General features: G+C 45.7%; 2 gene segments (V, D, J or C); both read left to right on the top strand.

The window, feature by feature from the left end:
- Positions 1 to 10701: 10701 nt before the first annotated feature.
- LOC141997144 (immunoglobulin heavy variable 2-4-like) lies at positions 10702 to 12980 on the top strand. The segment is given in 2 exon segments: positions 10702 to 10735; positions 12607 to 12980. Coding segments are annotated over 2 exon segments (408 nt in total).
- A 2036-nt stretch (positions 12981 to 15016) lies between these two features.
- Positions 15017 to 15728, top strand: LOC141997143 (immunoglobulin heavy variable 6-1-like). The segment is given in 2 exon segments: positions 15017 to 15062; positions 15289 to 15728. Coding segments are annotated over 2 exon segments (486 nt in total).
- The last annotated feature ends 3557 nt before the right edge of the window (positions 15729 to 19285 follow it).

The raw sequence follows: 19285 nt of genomic DNA, 5'->3' as shown, positions 1-19285 counted from the left end.
AATTCCCCCGAGAAGTTTCCCCTCCAACATCAGGGAAAATGAGACTTTGGCTCCACTTACTTTTCACTGTAGCGGCTTTGTCAGGTATTTTCTCCCCATGAACACATTGGACATGCTGGCAGATGTTATATTGTTGGCATTAATGTAGTTATATTGTAAACACGATTTCATTTATTTTATTCCTGTTAATTGATAGAGAATGTATTTAACTTGACTGGAGCCTTCACTGTTCCCTGTTTTCTCTCCTCCCTCATCTCCCCCTCTCCAGGGGCCCGTTCGCAGGTTGTTCTGACCCAGTCGGGTCCCGAAGTGAAGCAGCCGGGGGAATCCACCCAGCTGAAATGCGCCGTGACCGGGTTTGTTCCGAACGACTGGTGGATGGATTGGGTCAGACAGCAGCCGGGAAAGGGACTGGAGTGGCTGGTGCACTATCATAAATCTTCAGTCACGAATTACTACTCCCCCACCATCCAGGGGCGGTTCACAGCCTCCAAGGACAGCACCAACTTCTACCTGCAAATGACCGGCCTGAAAGCGGAGGACACCGCCGTGTATTACTGTACGAGAGACACAGTGAGGGGAAGCCTGTCTGAGCTCAGACAAAAACCTCCCCCTGCAGAGACTGGGGAAGGGATTTCCTAGGGTGGCGTTAACGCTCCACAACGAGAACGGCCACAAAGTATCCCCCCTCACGGACACCGCACAGAGCTGGACTGGGAGACAGAGGCCCTGCTGACCCCACCCCCCTGGGGAGCGCAGGGAGCAGATGCCCAGGGTGTATTTCTCGGAGCAGGAGGGAAGAACAGGAGCATCCGCCCTCGCGCTGTGGATGCCCCCAGAGATCCACCGGGGCTTTCTGATCAGATACTCTGCAGCTTACGGCTCCCTCCTTCTCCCCCTGAAGTCAGTGGAGACGCTGAGCCCTTAGAGAAGAGCAGTGGGACTGCGGAGCCCTGAGGGGAGGATTATGGACTGGAAGGGGGGGGGGCGGTCAGTGATCCTCTATCGCTTTTCTGCTGAGACTGATCATTCTCTGTGGTTGAACTTCACCCCTTTTTAGAGGAGCCAGAAGAAGATCCTCTCCAGATCCGGAGCCCCACCTAAGCCTCCTGTAGGATTTATCCACTCCGAAAGCCTTATGCTGCCCCTCTGCACAGGGATGGTTTTTATCCCATCTCCAGAGCTCTGACCCTTCTCCTCAGACAAAGCCACAGTAACTCCAAAATTACTTCCAGCAATTGAGACAAAAAACCAGAAATATTCCAAAGCACCTTTGCAAAGTCTGTTTCTGCACTCAGTGACCAGGTTATCCTGAGAACGGAATGGATCTATTTTGTTCTCTTTAATGTTCCACAATAGACCATCTGGTGGTGACAGACACTTCCAGTTGGGAAGGAGGTAACACTTTCTGTTGTTCTTCAGCATCACTCTAATTAATTGTTTCAGAGTAACAGCCGTGTTAGTCTGTATTCGCAAAAAGAAAAGGAGTACTTGTGGCACCTTAGAGACTAACCAATTTATTTGAGCATAAGCTTTCGTGAGTTACAGCTCAGTTACATCCGATGAAGTGAGCTGTAACTCAAGAAAGCTTATGTTCAAATGAATTGGTTAGTCTCTAAGGTGCCACAAGTACTCTAATTAATGTGTCTCTCCAGTCTGGCAACACAGTCACAGAGGCTCACAGTTCAACCACTCAAACATTACCTTACTCTATGGGATACATAGGTTATAAGTGACATTAATGCATGCAGCAACTCAGAAGCATTCAATAAAGCCTAAACACTAAACACATTCTTATAATTCTAATACCTAATTTAACAATACTAGCAAACAGGTGAGACAGACTGGTTCCAATGTTTGTCGGTGTTCATTTTTGACATGAGGACCTTGGTATGAGCTGGCATCTTTTCTGTCAGTGTGATTAGATAGATAGATAGATAGATAGATAGATAGATAGATAGATAGATAGATAGATAGATAGATAGATAGATAGATAGATAGATAGTGTGACAAAGCTCTGTTCTTGTCTCTGTGGGTCCCATGTTTCCTGGAGGATTTCACTAGCCTCAGAGGCTCACTGTGACCCTCCATGTAGCCCTTCTCTCTCTAGAGGTGAGGGTCACAGCCTACTGAGCCATTTTCATCATAAGCCAGTGAGGGAGATGAGGAGAAGCTATCCTCCCTTGCACAGTCTCTGTTATCTCCCAGTCTCAGTGATTAATTGGGGAGGGGGGCACAGGGGGAAGCCCAGGCCCACCCTCTACTCCAGGTTCCAGCCCAGGGACCGTAATAGTATCAACTATGGTAGCTGACCTTTTAGAAACAGGACATGTACAATTCCCTGGACTACTTCCCCACAGCAGCCCCCACTTCCTCAAGCTCCACTTCACCCTTACCTCAGGGCCTCCTTCCTTGTGTCTGATATGGTGTGTACTGCTCAGTCTCTCCAACAGCACAACTTCCTCCTACAGCTCCTGACATGCGTGCCCACCTGACTTACTAGGAGGCTTTTAACTAGTTTCAGCCAGTCCCTGATTGGCTTCAGGTGTCCCAATCAACCTAGCTGTCTCCACTGCTTTCTGGAAGGATCTTAATTGGCCCCAGGTGTCTTGATTAACCTGGAGCAACTGCCATTTGGTTACCATGGTAACAGGGATTTGTTTTGCCAGGGGCTAACATACCTGTTTCTCATGACTTTCCTATAGCCATCTGGCCTTGCCCCATCACAATAGATAGATAGATAGATAGATAGATAGATAGATAGATAGATAGATAGATAGATAGATAGATAGATAGATAGATAGATAGATAGATAGATAGGATGAATTTCATATTTGCTATAACAACTTCCAAAGATAAAACTCCCCCAGAACACATGAACGTAATTTTGGTGTTCATCAGGGTAGGTCCATTGAAGTCAATGGAACTGAGGGTCTGGTTCCTCTGGATTCTCAGTGTCTTCATCTTCAGATGTGCAGTTCCAAACCCCTCTAGTGATCTCTTGAGAGGATGTGCAAAATCCAGGTAATTCTTCCCTGAAAATCTTCTGGATTCACCTTCAACGTCCACCATTATGGCTGCGCCTGACAGGCTGCCAGGAAATGACAGGAGCCAGCCCAATGTATAAAGTTGGTGCATTTTCTGAAGATAATTTAAAAGTCATTCACTCTCTCCAAGAATAATTCCCACTGCAACCTGTATTTACAAATGAACAGCCTCTGACAAGAGGACAGTGCAGTGTATTTCTGTCTGAAAGCTGCACAGAGGTGAAGCTTATTAAAAGTTAATGCAACACACACAGTGTCTCTGTCTCCCAGCAGGGGGCAGCAGGCTCTCATAAACAACTCAATATGAACAGAAAAAACATTTATCCTTCTGCAGTCCTAGGTCCTGAATATGAGCTAAGGCACACCAGTGTAAATCCAGAGTAATTTCACTGAAATCAGTAGAGTTGCACTGGTGTAAAGAACCAGTATAAGCTAAATCTCCAAGGATGGTATTTTCAAAGCAATCTAAGGGAATTTACTCTGATATTTTCAAAGGAGCCTTTTCAAAGTAACCAACAGGAAATTGGTCTGGTATTTTCAAATCAGCCTAAGGGAATATGGGCTGGGATATTCATAGAAGCCTAAGCGATTTAGGGCTAGGATTTCAAGGAGGCCTAATGGAGTTAGGTCCCAAATCGCATTCAAATTCAAAGGGAATTTTGCACCTAACTCTCTTTGAAAACTCCCTTAGAATCTGTTGAAAATGCCAGCCTTGGTATCCAACTCCCATTGAAAATCAATGGGATTCTGGCACCTAACTCCCTTTAAACTTCTTTGTAATTTTCAGGTTTAAGCATGTATGTAACTTTAGCACCCATTGAATGCCAGTGTATATTTGGGCGTTCTCATGCAGTAAAGCTCTCAGCCTCATTATTAGATTATGGCAGTGAGTAACACTGTTGTACAGATATTTTTTCTATGTCACATTTAAAAGTACTCTCCTTTGAATCTTTCTGCAATTCTTTGTCAGGTTTTCCCTCCTTCCCCCAATCCGTCTGACACCATCTCTCCTTTTTCCTGTCCTCTGTTTGCCTACAAGCACCAAAACCCTCAAATGGGATTCTGAAGCCTGAAAGAATTGGACACCCACGTCCTTCTGATTTTCATAGTGATTTAGATACCTATTTCCCACTGAGTTACAAAGGGATTTGTGTGATTTACTCTCTTATGCTCGTTTGAGAACTCCAAGCCCTGTTTTTATTCTAAGAATGGTATCTTATTAGCATGCAAAATTTACACATTTTAACTCATAAACACACATAACATGAAATCCCACAAACAGTGGAGACTACTGGCTCAGAAATATTAATTCCTCTGTGTCACAGTCTACTGAAATTGACTACTCTCCCCTCATGATGGAAATTAAATTATCAACATTCTTTTTTCTGGCTCGAATCTCATGTAAGTAGATTTTTAAATCAATATTATTGTCTTCTTTAATGTGCTTTATGGGGTGGAATTTGATCTGTAGTATTTTAACATAGCTGCATTGACTTACACTTATACTTTATCTATCTATCTATCTATCTATCTATCTATCTATCTATCTATCTATCTATCTTCATACTCTCTGTCTCTCTGTCTCTCTCTCTCTAGCTTAAAATTTTATTCTGATGACAATCACTGTAATTTCTGATCAGCTTCATCTGAAAATTAATAGTAATCACAAAATTCCTAGTGGACTTCATGGAAAATATGGGTCTTCCAACTTTTGAGGCTGAAAACTCAGCTAGGGGAAGTTTTTTTGGATGGTTGTTTTGTTGGCTGTATTTTTGTTTCAGGGGGTTGGGAAGATTTAGATGGGGCTAGGGTAGAAGGGGGGTAACAAGAAGTACTCTGTCATTCTCACCATAGTGGAAATCTTTCTTGAGCAGGTTGGATGTGCCACTTTACCTAAAGATGTTCAGACTCCAGATATGCCTAATCTAGCCCAATATGTTGAGTGATATTCTTTATTCCAATATCTCCTTTGGTTCTTTCCTAGGTGCCCATTCACAGGTGGCTCTAACCCATTCTGGCCCAGTACAGTCAGTTCCTGTGGGATCCACCCAACTCAAATGCTCAGTGAGAGGTTTGGACCTCAGCAATTATAATCTGTATTGGGTCAGGCAGGCTCCGGGGAAGACAATGGAGTAGCTGGTTTATTATTATGCTCCAGATAACAACCACTACTCCTCTGCAATCAAAGGATATGACAATTTACATCACCTGGGGATTGGTGCCCATTGCATCTAATGGCTTAATGGCCAATTGTCCACAGCTGGTTATCTAGCCCATTACATAAGAAGGGCCATACTCGGTCAGACCAAAGGTCCATCTAGCCCAGTATTCTATATTCTGACAGTCGCCGGTGCCAGGTGCCCCAGAGGGAATGAACAGAACAGGGAATCATCAAGTGATCCATCCCCTGTCACCCATTCCCAGCTTCTGGCAAATAGAGGCTGGAGAGACCATCTCTGCCCATCCTGGCTAGCAGCCATTGATGGACCTATCCTCCATGAATTTATTTAGTTTTTTGCTTTTTTAACTTTTCATTGCCTCCAATAGCATGACAGCTGACTGACCCCAACTGGGGATCTGGCTCTTTTGAACTCTTTTTAAAATAGGGCCCCATTTTATGCTCCCCACCACAAACACGCCTCACCCAAATCAGGTCAGTCAGTTCCCTGTTTAAACACAGAATATGGTGGCCGGTGCAGCTGCATCTGTTCTCACTTTGGGTGGCTGACATTTGAGCCTGCATTTCAGAGTGGATTTCTGCCCAGGAGACATGAGAATTAGCATAGCCCTCGCTGTCCTGGTTTTCTTCCCATCATGTAAGGCCTGGATCTTAATTGCCTGAGAGAATTAATTCTCCAAAGATTCCTGCTGTCATTTTCTGAAGTGCCTAAGGGTGTTAGGCGCACAGCTGCCGTGGTATTTAGGTGCCCAGATTACACTGATTTATAAAAGGGAATTTTGATGTCCTTCCTTCAATGATATCAATTGGCATTTAGGCTCCCAACTCCCATTGTCGTGCAATGGGAGCCTAATTCCTTTAAGATCTCTGGAGGATCCCAGTCTCAGTGCAACACATATTGACCCTGTGTCCTTTCTTTCCTACAGATGTTTACTCCCAGATCAAGTTGGAGGAATCCGATGGGGGAGTCAAGAAACCAGGGGAGACCTTAAAACTACCTGCACTGTGTTCGGGTTTTTAGTCACTGGTTACGCAGTGAACTGGGTCAGGCAGCCAGCTGGAAAATCACCCCAGTGGATGGGGATACTTTGGGGTGGAGGGAGCAGGGACTATAACCCAGCTCTTGGAGGCCGGATCAGCATCAGCCGAGAGGCAGCAAAAAGCCAAGCCTACCTGCAAGGGAACAGAGCAGGAGAGGAGGACAGTGCAATCTATTACTGTGCCATGAAGTACGGCCTTGGAGCACAGTAACCCCCAGTGACTCTGAGACCCTGCAAAACCTCCCTGCTTTGAGAGAGAGACGGGGTGTGACAGACAGAGAAAGAGGGAGGCAGAGATAAACGAGTGTGGCAGAGATCATTACTGTGACAGTGAGAAGGAGCAAGAAACTCTGTGTGTGTGTGTGTGTGTGTGTGTGTGTGTGTGTGTGTGTGTGTGTGACAGAAAGATAGTGAGAGAAACAGGCAGTGTGACAGAAAGACAGAGTGAATGAGTGTGACAGTGAGATAGAGAGATAATGACTGTGACAGAGACTGTGTGACAGAGGGACATAGTGAGAGAGAGAGTGTGCAACAGACAGACTGATGGAGTGTGACAGTGCGAGAGATGGAGTGCGACAGAGAGAGCTAATGCGAGGGACAGAGAGGTGGGGGAACAGATACAGAGTGTGACATAATTCAACAAAGAGAGTGTGTGACAGAGGGACAGATAGACAGTGTGTAACAGACAGAGAGAAAGAGACAGTGTTACTGAAAGAAAGACAGAGAAAGGAACAGAAAGAGAGTGTGAAAGCAAAAGGAAGTTCGTGACACACTCTCAGATTCCCCAAGGCTGTTTCAGGGTAAGGACGTGACCCTTTAAAAACTGTCCGATCCCAGGAGTTGAGGGCATGGTCCCTGTTCCAAGGAATCCTGGGTGAGATTTTCAAAGGAGCCTACAGGGGTTTAGGCACCCACCTTCAGTGGGAATTGGGCACCTCATTTTCCCTGTGTGCCAGTGAAATTCCTCTCATCACGATTTATAAACAGAGACATTCGAAACATTTACAAAAAGCACAGCCCTTAATTTGTCTTCATCACCAGTCTGTGAAGCCAGGAAGCCTCATGCACCCTATATGACGGGCAGGGAAACAGAGGCAGGCAATTACGGAGAAGAAGGGCCCTGTGGTTTAGGTGCTCGGCTGTGAATCTAGAGACACAGACTTCCTTCATGGCTGTTTCAATAGGTATTAGGCACATAGATGCTTTGGAAACTCCACTAGGAGCCTAAATATCTTTAAAAATCTGGCCGAAGGTGCCTACTCGTTTTTGAAAACCCTAATTGGGGGCATATCTGCATCTTTAGGTGCCGAAACACCTTTGAAACCTGGCCCTTACTCCCTGTGCTTCCGTTCCCCGCCTGTAAAAGGGTGATCATTGTATTCACAGTGGTGATCTGAGGATAAATACTCTGAACATTGTACCTGTCACTCAAGAGAAGATGCGTTTTTGGCACAAATGCTTTAGTCAAGTACAAGCTACTGGGCTCAATAGAGTGACCGCTGGGTGAGATTCTTCGGCGTGTGCTGTAGAGTAGACGAGACTAGATGATCTCTTCTGCCCTTGAAAACTATAAACCGTTCAGGTTCAATGGGAATGGGAGGCATATACATACCTTAGAGAGATAAGGAACACAGAGAAGAAGTGGGTTGACCAAGGTCACAGAAAGAGTTTGAGAGAGAAAACGCACTAGGAATTGAACTCGGCTTTCCCGAAGTGTAGCCCAGTGCCTCATCCCAATACCATCCTTTCTCTTTAAATCCTCTGACTGTAGCTCGCCCTGTAATGAAAACACAGGGATCGTTTTAACATCTTTTCTGTGGGATGACTTATTCCAAAGGGAGCTCACATTTTTATAGGACATATTCACAGAAAGCTAGGCTGCAATAAAGGGCCTTTTTTGTCATAACATCTACAACTTTTCCTAGACAATCCCTTCATTAATTCTTTGTGGATGGAACCAAGGTGGGAATGGACAGCTCTTTCTAAAAGAATATCCTCCAGAAGTTACAGGCTTTACGTACCTATACTGCTTTGCACAATGGGACCCTCCTCCAATGCTAGGGCTCGGAGATATTATGCAGGGATTATAATTAATTAATTAATTAATAAGTTAAACGAGTGGGTGAAATTCTCTGGCCTGTGTTATGCAGAAGATCAGAGCGGATGTCCATAATGGTCCTTACGTTCTATGGATCTATGGCAGCAGATGAATTCATTTCTCCAAACCAAGGGGCACAGATATGTCTCAAGGGAAGATCCCCATGTACCTATCATCTGAGAGGCACTAGCATGTCCTGCAAGGGGCTCCCTACCTAGCCAGAGCTCCCCCTGCCAGCCCCTTTCATCTCCCATCCCCGCTGGGTGACGCCCACATGCAAATCCCTGCCCCGGGGACTCCTGGTTAAATACAAACCCCTGATTCTAGGAGCCTCAGTCTCTCCCCAGACTCAGAACTGGCGATTCTGACAGGGAAGTTTTCCTTTTTAATTAAACAATATGAATTTATTATTGATTTTCCTTTTCTTATTGGCCACTCCAGTGTGTAAGTATCTTCCAATAGGGGGAAGAGGGTGTATAGATACAGAATAATGATTTGGTGAAGGAATTAGGATTGGTAGGAAACATGGTGGCTTTTCTTCGCAGAAAATGTAGACGTTTCATCAAAATAAAAATGAAAATATTTCCCATTTTGGCAAGGGAAGACCAAAGTCCCTTTGGCTAAAAAATGCTGAAAGTCAGAAAATTTAGGATTTCCATAGAGAAAATGAAATCCCAGAAACCCAAAATATTTCAGGGTGGTTGTTTTTTGCGTGACTAAATTCCAACGATGAAAACCAAAAATGTTTCGTTTTTGCCTTAAAATTTTGGGTTTTCAGTTTACTGACAAAAAATTTGAAATGTTTGGAAGAAAGCAGACATGCTCTGTGAAAGTGTTCATTTATTCAAACGAACAAACAAAAACAGAACAAAAAACCCCCCAAAAGACCGAGTTTCCATCGGGGGGGGGGGGGATGCTGATGGAAATATTAGACCAGAGTTAGCAGAAATGCAATTCTTTGTTTTCTTCTAGGTGTCCTTTCTCAGATCCAGCTGGTGGAGTCGGGTCCAGGAGTGGTGACACCTTCTGCGTCTCTCACACTCACTTGCACCATCGCTGGGGATTCGGTCACTAACCCCTACTGGGAATGGGTCCGCCAGCCCCCGGGGAAAGAGCCAGAATGGCTAGGACAGGGGCACTTCAGTGGCTCTTCGTGGGCCACTCAGTACAACCCCGCTGTGCAGGGCAGGGTAACAGTCTCTGGAGATTCTTCCCGGAACTTGTTCTACCTGCACCTGAACTCGCTGACGGCTGCAGACACCGCCACCTATTACTGCGCGAAAATGGCCTCCACACAATGATACGTGCTGGAGCAAAAACCCTGCTCGTCGCCAGAAAGGGGAAGCATCTCTCAGCTTTGCAGTAGCGCCAGCAATGCGCTAGCAAAGCCCTAGGCTGAATCAAACAGAAGGCGGGGACCGTTATCTCCATTTTTCACGGTGGGAGGGGGTTGCCCTGGCACCAGGTGAAATGATTTGCCCAAGGTCACAGACTGAAATATGAAGACAACCCAGGAGTCCTGGCTCCCAATCTAGCCTGCTCTAACCGCTAGACACCACTCTCCCTCAAGAGCTAAAGGCAAAAGGCAGGCCTCTTGATTCCCATCCTCTCTCTTATAACCGCTACACCCAACTCTCCACCCACAGTTCCAAATAGAAACAGAATCAGGGATCTGACTCCCGGTCCCCCTGCTCTAACCGACGGGACCCCACTCGCCGCCTACAGCAGGGAACAGAACAGAACCAAGGTCCTGATGCCCAGTACCCTCCCCTAACTGGGAATGAAACGCAGGAGTCCTGAATCGTACTCCCCACTGACCTAACCTGTTGGACACCAACTTTCCTTCCAGAGTTCAGCCCAGAAGACAAGAGTCCCTCTGCTTCTTACCTCTAAAAAAGAGAAGAGAAAAGAGAGGATAAGGCTGAATATTGTCAAAGTGCACACATCTCCCAGTGAAGTAAACCAAAGCTGGAGAAAGGTTTATTTTGTGGTCAAGGAACTGACTCAGGAGAGCTCGCTTCAGTTCTTAGCTGTGTCACACACACCCTGTTCGACTTTGGTCAAGTCACTGAAACTGGGATTTTGAGAGGAGCCTAAACGATTTGCCCAAATCATTTTGAGTTGAGTGCAGTGAAACTCCGGGCCGAAACCTCTCTGTGCCTCAGTTTCCCATTTGTAAATGAGGATAATAATTCTGCCTTTCTTGTCAGCGTAGAGCCTGTGAGATCTCTGAGTCAGGGACTGTCTCCTACTATGTGTCTGTGGAGCCCCTAGGACAATGGGGCCCAAAACTTTCTTGGGGCTTCTACTCTAACAGAATTAATAATACCAACGGATATGTCTCTGTCATTCCTTCCAAATCTGATACCAGGTGCGTGAAACCTGCATGCAAATCATTGGTTTCCTCTTTAACGCATAAACGGCTGAATTTAGGGAGGCGCTGTGTTTGCCCATAAACAGCACAGTGAATTTTCAGGCTGAAAACAGAGGAGAATGAAGTCGTTGTTAATTTTCTTTTTTCTATTAGCCATCGCACCATGGAAGTTTTCCTTGGGTGATAACAGACATCTGATTCAAATAATAGATTTAGAATGGGATTATCAAAGCTACCTAAGGGCTTTTAAATCCCTAGTCTCATTAAAATCAATTGGAATTTAGTATCCTAGCTCCATAGGGGGGCTTTGAAAATTTCATCACCAAAGAGATACAGAGGTGGGATAGATAGATAGATAGATAGATAGATAGATAGATAGATAGATAGATAGATAGATAGATACTATTGGCTTTAAGTTCTCTATGTGCTGTGTAGGTGTCCTTTCTCAAGTCCAGCTGACCCAGTATAGTCCACGAAAGGGGAAACCCAGAGAGACCCTCAGACTGACCTGTGCCGTGTCCAGTGACTCCATTCCCAGGGGTTACTATTGGAGCTGGATTCGGCACCCTCCAGGAAAGAGGCTAGAATGGATGGGAGTCATTAGCTTTAATGGAGAAGTCCTCTATGCCCCTTCGGTGAAAGACAGAGCCAGCATTTCCAGAGACATCACAACAGACACCACCACATATTACTGTAAGAGAGAGGACACAGCAGTTGTCATCATTGCAAATACTGGAAGGTGAAAAACAAACCAACCCTTATTTAGTTCATTATTGCTCAACCATCAAGACTGGACTTTTCTGTATAAAAGAGATGACTAGCAGAAAGAGAAGTCTAGTCTTGATGTGGGAACCATTGGGTGAAATTCCCTGTCCTGTGTTATGCAGCAGGTCAGAATAGAGGGATATATTGATTCCTTATTTCCTTCGAAATGCCGAAAACTGATGCCCTTCAGAATAATATTGCTGGATATTCATAGACAGTAGGTAACAGATACTTATTCACATATTCATTTATGTAAAAAAGAGTATGTGGATTGCAACAAATAAAATAGAATCCAACAACGGGGGGGGGTGCGGGGGGGGATAATGCATTGTTTCCTCTATCCTCTCAGCACCTGTCATTGTACAATATTCCTGCAAATCCCCACCAATGCTGGTCAGTCTGGGGAGCAGAAAGAGGCTGCCCCACTAGGATCTCCCTACTGCAAGGTTTACATATATCCCAAGGGGCATCCTCGCCTAACTACAGCTCCCCCTGCCAGCCCTTTGTCCTTTCTTATGCCCTGTGTGCAGGCAACTGCCATGCAAATCACTGAATCCTCTCTCCTGTTTAAATACAAACGCCCTTGAATTTTTTTTCGCTGTCACAAACCAGAGCCTGAGTTGACCATTTGAGACTGATTTTTCCCACCCTGGTTCACAAAAGAATGTGGGATCACTGTTTATTTTTCTTTCTCTTTTGGCTGTTCTACCACGGAAGTTGTTGCTGTTTCTTTGGCTGGGGTAAGGCTCCATCCTGGGAGCTACTGGTCATTCTGGATGGAATACAGCAAAACGTTTAAGCAGGAGTTTAACTTTAAACCTGCATCTAGCAGGTTACATGCCTAACTCCCATTGACTTCCAGTGGCAGTTAGGCGTCTAACCTCTAGGCGCCTGCCTACACCGATTGGTGCCGAAACACGTTTGAAAATCCAGCCCATTGTGCTTTAACCAAATGCTTTCAGTTAAGAATGTGCTTCGATGTTTGTTCAACTTAAATCCAGGCTTCTCCACTCATTGGGAATGTTGATAACCTCTTATCCATTAGCAAATACAACCGAGATCTAGTTGGTTTTCTCCATCTTTTGCGGGTGTCCTCCTCTCAGAAATCGGGCTGGAGCAGTGGAGAACAGACCAGGTGAAGCCCACGGAATCTGCCAGACGTACTTGTGTTGTCTACGGTACCTCTGTTGATGATAACAATTGGAGCTGGATCCGGCAGCCTCCTGGAAGGGGGCTGGAGTGGTTGGGAGTGATCTGGAGGAGTGGAGAACCTGGCAGCAGCTCGGGCATCACAGATCGAATCAGCATCACCAGGAACAGCGCTAAAGGCCACGTCCATTTGCAAGTGAACAGCATGGAAGCTGCAGACACCGCCACGTGTGACTGTGACAGCACAGAGCAACAGAGCGCTCACGCAAAATCCTTCCTGCCCACAGTCCGCTCAGACCCCGCCACCCAGCCGCCAGCCACACACTGAGCCAGCCTGCATAGGAGTGTGACGGGAGAGAGCGCCTGCTGTAGGCAGCCAGAGACAGAGAGAGAGAGAGAGAGTGAGTAGATGAAAGCCTGCCCTTTCTCTTTCCGCTTGCGGATTCTGAGCTAGCCAGTGTAACCACACACTGTGAAATTATTTTTAATTTATCCCCCTTCTCTGTTGCCTCGCTTGTGCCACTCCTGGGTCAAATTCTTCTGGAAACGTTCTGCTTTGCATTCTCCGTGACTTTCTAAACAGGTCCCGAACCGGCCCCCTAAAGATTCTTGGAACCTAGCTGGTGTCGATTGGTCCAACTCCACACAAACCAACTGAACTATGGAAATTTACATGATCTGAGGATCTGGACTGACTGTGGATTCAGGAAGGAACCAAGTTTAACACAGCACCAACAGAACATGCCTGCTCACTTTCCCCCCACAACAAATACATGTGCAGGAGAGTGAATTCGGACCACTTATATGACAGACAGAGTTCTTAGAGTCAATCTCACAATTCGGATAGATAGATAGATAGATAGATAGATAGATAGATAGATAGATAGATAGATAGATAGATAGATGGGGTGTATGGGGATAGATAGATAGATAGATAGATAGATAGATAGATAGATAGATAGATAGATAGATAGATAGAGGGGGTGTGTATGGGGATAGATAGATAGATAGATAGATAGATAGATAGATAGATAGATAGATAGATAGATAGATAGAGGGGGTGGATGGGGATAGATAGATAGATAGATAGATAGATAGATAGATAGATAGATAGATAGATAGAAGGGGTGGATGGGGATAGATAGATAGATAGATAGATAGATAGATAGATAGATAGATAGATAGATAGGGTGGATGGGGATAGATAGATAGATAGATAGATAGATAGATAGATAGATAGATAGATAGATAGAGGGGGTGTATGGGGATAGATAGATAGATAGATAGATAGATAGATAGATAGATAGATAGATAGATAGAGGGGGTGGATGGGGATAGATAGATAGATAGATAGATAGATAGATAGATAGATAGATAGATAGATAGATAGATAGATCTGCTGCTGAGGTTAGTGCAAAATGACAGTGATAGGTAACGATAATTCAAGTGGCACCCGGAATCAGAAAAGTAACTTGAGCTAAAAAAAAACAAACCCCCCCCCACACACACACACACACCTTTTGTAAAGTGTTACCAAAAACAAACATTCACCGGGCAGATATTACCCAGAAGATAAGCCTGGGTCATGTCTTCCAAGGGATCGTGGTACAGAATATATTGGAAACATTATGGAACGGAAGGGGAGAAGGGACAATCTCAGACAATTAAGGTCTTCCGAAGGCAGCAGATATAACTTCACTGACTCGTGTGATCCAGAGAACATTAACATCAGCCGAAAGACTCCCATTTAAGTTAACTGATCTGAATAAAGTCCTTATTATCTAGATATGTACCTAGGACTGTACAGTACATGTGGTGCTTTTGCTAGCAATATAATAAATCTCTATATCACGTGGGGTAGAATTGCGGAGATGGTGCAAGGGAGTTAAATGTCCAATCCTATTGGACTGCGATGACATTTGTGTTCCTAACTCCCTTGGGCTCTTTCCCCAAACAAAGCCACAAGAGAAGCGGTATAATTTCTCTTCTTCAAATATTACTTCATTCCTAAAAAGGCGCTTTCCTGCACTTATATTTGGCTGATAATCTCAAAGACCTTTAAGAGAGTTAAATGACGAAATCCTATTTATTAAAAAACTAGTTTCGAAAATTTCTCACAAACACCTTTGCTGAGCTGAAAACACGGTCTCAGGGGGACACGAGTCCCAGGGAGAGATCCCCATGTGTAGACACAGCTCACACCCTGCCATCTCTTATATTGACGCTGGGAAACTCGCATGCAAATCACTGCCCCGGAGGATTCCTGTTTAAATACAACCCCCTGATTGGAGAAGCCTCAGTCTCTCCCCAGACACAGAACTGCCCGGTCCTGGCTGCTGGGGACAGTTTTCACCTTCACTTAAGATGAACCTGCTACTGGTTTTCCTGTTCATGCTGGAGGCCCCTTCAGGTACATGTCTACTGGGGGTCAGGAGGGTTCCTTGCTGCGGCGACTCCAAAAGAGGAGATGTTCAAGGCAGCCTAAGGGAATGAGGTGCCCGGATCCAATGGAATTCAGTGGCATTTAGTTGTCTCACTACCTTAGTGTTGTGGCAGGGTGTTTAATTTTCACAGGTTCCCCACTCCCAGGGGTTAGGAGCCTGGCTCAAGGATTCATTTCTGTGTGTCCTTCGCAGGTGTCCTCTCCCAAGTGCAGCTGCGGGAAACGGGCCCGGGAGCGGTGAAACCCGGGGAGTCCCTGACACTCACTTGTACCATCTCCGGAGACTCGGTTTCTAGCGACAGCGCCGCCTGGCACTGGGTCCGGCAGCCGGCGGGGAAAAGGCCGGAATGGATGGGACGCACATGGTACAGGTCTGGCAGGTGGCACACTGAGCACCCCAGCTCTCTGCAGACTCGAACGACCATCACACCAGACACCGCCAAGAACCAGGTCTCCCTGCAGCTCCGCTCGCTGACAGCCGCAGACACCGCCAGATATTCCTGCGCCAGGCAGCCGCACACACACAGTGACACAGAGCAAAGCAGGGACTGGTACAAAAAGGGGAAGCGGATTCCCCCTCCCCCAATAAAACACCATGTAAATCGAAAGAAAATGAAAAAGGGAGGCGAGTAAGGCATCTGACGGAACTTCTTGTCTATCTGTGGGCCAAGGCGCTGCCACAAAGAGGAGGATCATGAGCTTTAGTGACATGCCTCAACCCCCTGCTGGCAATATTTCCAAAACCTCCTCCAGCTCTTGGGCAGCAAACTTCCGTCTTACAGATCTCCCAAGGTCTTTACAGACAAACCCACAAACAATTCCAGACCTTCCACTCTGGACGGGAATGAGAAATAGCGAAAGAGACAGCAAGGGACAGACTGAAAAACTGATGTTGATCTGCAAAGTTTTGAAAAAGCACCTACTTGAATCAGCAACCGAGGAGCCAGATTCTTAGTGGGATTTAGGTGCCAAGCAAATTTTTAAAAGCCCTTAGGAGCCCAAAAATGTATTGATTGCAATGGGCGTTGGGCAGCTGGGTGCTTCTGAAATTCCCATGTAGCCTGCATGCCTTTAAAAAACTGTCTCTTAGGGATATGAGTTTAGAAACTTGGGATACGAGCTGTCACGAAGTCCCTGGGCGATGTTCTGGAACTGCTCCCTACGAAGCCAGTCAGGACTCTGGGGAAGTCTCCTTTCTGGGATAAGACTGTCTTCAGGACACACAGCTCACACAGCTTCCACCTTCCTGGGTCTGACCTCAGAGCATTCAGCATCCTCTGCCCCTCCGAGCACTTCCCCCAGCGAGTCCACTCAGGCAGAGCTCCTGGGGAAGGCAGAGGGTCCTGCACCCCAACTTCACAGTCAGACGGGACTCTCAGCCAGCCAGGAAAACAGAAGGTTTATTAGACGACAGGAACATGGTCTAACACAGAGCTTGTAGGTGCAGAGAACAGGACCCCTCCGCTGGGTCCATTTTGGGGGGCAGTGAGCCAGACAACCACGTCTGCACTTCACTCCATGTCCCCAGCCAGCCCCCAACTGAAACTCTCTCCAGCCCCTCCTCCTCTGGGCTTTGTTCCTTTCCTGGGCCAGGAGGTCACCTGATTCCTTTGTTCTCCAACCCTTTAGCTCTCACCTTGCAGGGGGGAAGGGCCCAGGCCATCAGTTGCCAGGAAACAGGGTGTCGGCCATTCTCTGTGTCCAGACCCCTGCACACACCTGCCCTCTAGGGCTCTGCAAGGATCATACACCCTTACCCCACCACCTAGATACTTAAGAACTGCCTAGGAGAAACTGAGGCACCCCCACACTATTCAGAGGAAACATTAAGAACAGTCCCTCTTCGTCACACAAGTCCATGTTGGCCAGGATGTTAAAAGGGACCTAGAGGAATGAGGCACCAAAATCAAGCAGAAATACCTTAGGAGTGGGGCAGCTGTCACCCCCGAGACGCCTTTCCAAATTCTCAGCTCTTATTATTTTTCAAGACGCTCAGATAGCAGTGTGATACGTCAGAGAGAGAGAGAGAGAGAGAGAGAGAGCAATAAAGTTATATTTATTCAGTTTGTTTACTTGTCCACGTTACAACGTGGAACTTGTACAGATACCACAATATAAGAATCAAGGAAGCTAGACAGACAGCCGTACAAGACGGACAGTCCAAGCCCCATGACTCTGAGAGGCAGGAGGATCCAGTGTTAGGGCGCTAACCTGGGCCGCAGGCCACCCACTTTCCATTCCATCCACCACCACAACCTTTCTGTGTGACATTGGGCAACACGCTAATGCCTCAGTTCCCCACTTGCAATATGTGAAGTGGGGTAGCCATACTTCACAAAAGTATTGTGAATATAAATGCATTTCAGATTGTGGGGCACTTCTATACTACGGTAATGGGAGATAGATAGATAGATAGATAGATAGATAGATAGATAGATAGATAGATAGATAGATAGATAGATAGATAGATAGATAGGGGACCAGAATGAAACAAGGAGATGATATTTGTCAGCATGATGGGCAGATTCTCCACACTAGCTGGAGATCCATTCTCAAGTACATTGTAGGCACAAAGCCAAAGGATAGTATTCATTGTGCTGTGATTCCAGCATGCTAAAGGAAATAAGGAAGATGAGCAATAACAGTTTGGTAAGCAGAAATAGGGGGCCTTTTCTAGACAGAATGTGAATCAGGGAGCCATACGGGGGTGGTGAGTGATGCAAGATGAAGTGATTAGGGAGAAGAGAGACAGATAGACAAATATAAAGAAAGAAGGGGAAAGAGAGCTAGAGAGAAGAAAAAAAAGAGGAGGAACAGACAGGTGGGTGTGCATACAGATAGAGGTAAAGACGGAGACTGGTATGTATGGGATGTATTTGGCTAGAGAAAGTGAGACTTTGTTATGAAAAGCTTCACTTAGTGTGCCCTATCTAAATAGCAGCTCGTAAAGATCCAGAGAACTGTTGAGCTATTCACTTCTGCTTTTTTTCCAGTGTTAATCATGTATCCTTCCCTTTTTCCCCCTTATCCCGCTTTCACCGCCAGCCTGTGAGTATTTGGGGAGTGGGTGATAGGGGCACAAGTCTAGGCTCACAAACTTAGAATCAGTTCCCTGAACCATCAGAGATTCCCTGTGTGACTGTTGACAGTCCTTTAGAACCAGATTTTTAAAAGTGTCCAACCACCTAGAGATGCCTGGTGGGATTTTTAGAAATATCTAGGTATCTGACTCCCAGAAATGTAAATGTTAGATGCACTTGTGTGAACCTCACTAGGCATCTGTCTACATCTTTGAGTGCCTTAATACCATTGACATTATGGCTCTGGCCTATTTTACAAATTGACGGAGCAGATGCTTATGTTCCATTGACTTTCAATGGGAGTTAGTGTCCTACATCACTCAGGCTCTTTGGCAAATCCCATTAGGTATCTCTTGGCATCCTTAGGCACCCATGAAAATCTGCCTTTGGTAAACCTTGCATCAAATGGGGGTAAGAGCACTTTTCTGTCTCACAAGGGTGCTGTGAGGATAAGTGCACTAAAGATGCTAGGGAAAGGGGGAAAATAGAATTACTTGGACAGCTGCTGTAGTATGTAATTCATAACTGGATCAATAGCTTTGAAAAAAGTCAACATACCCCCTTCTCTCGGTCATTTTCTCCCAAGTTCATCTGATCCAGTCTGGTCTTGGATGGTGAAGCCCTATGACCCTGTCACACTGAGCTGTGCTGTGTCTGGTTACTCCATCTCCAGCAGGGACATTGGGCACTGGTTCTGCCAGCCTCCCAAGAAAGGGCTGGAGTGGATATTGTGCATAAACTATGGGTTAGGAAGAGGGTAATCCCCATCTTTCCAGAGTCGTGTGGCCATCTTCAGAGACACCTCAAAGAATAAGTCTTGCTGAGAGCTGCAGACACCGCCACATATTATTATTGTTCATGACAGATGGAATTAATCTCTGTGAAACATTTCATAACAAAAACACACGGCTATTAATGGTTTTATATAGACCAATCCCACTTGTTTCACTGCACCATTGTTCTGGATGCTGAACTTCATGTTTACCTGTTGCTTTCACCATGACTGATAAATTCAGACATAATCAGTAAATCGGAAAAGTACAGAATAATATAAACATTGTACTATAGTGTTGCATCTTCTCTAGTGGCTGGGCTTAGGCACCCGAAACA

Source organism: Natator depressus, chromosome 13 (assembly GCF_965152275.1).
Source record: "Natator depressus isolate rNatDep1 chromosome 13, rNatDep2.hap1, whole genome shotgun sequence".
NCBI lineage: Eukaryota > Metazoa > Chordata > Testudines > Cheloniidae > Natator > Natator depressus.
Note: the sequence above shows the minus strand (reverse complement) of the source record. Positions and strands in the feature narration are given on the sequence as shown.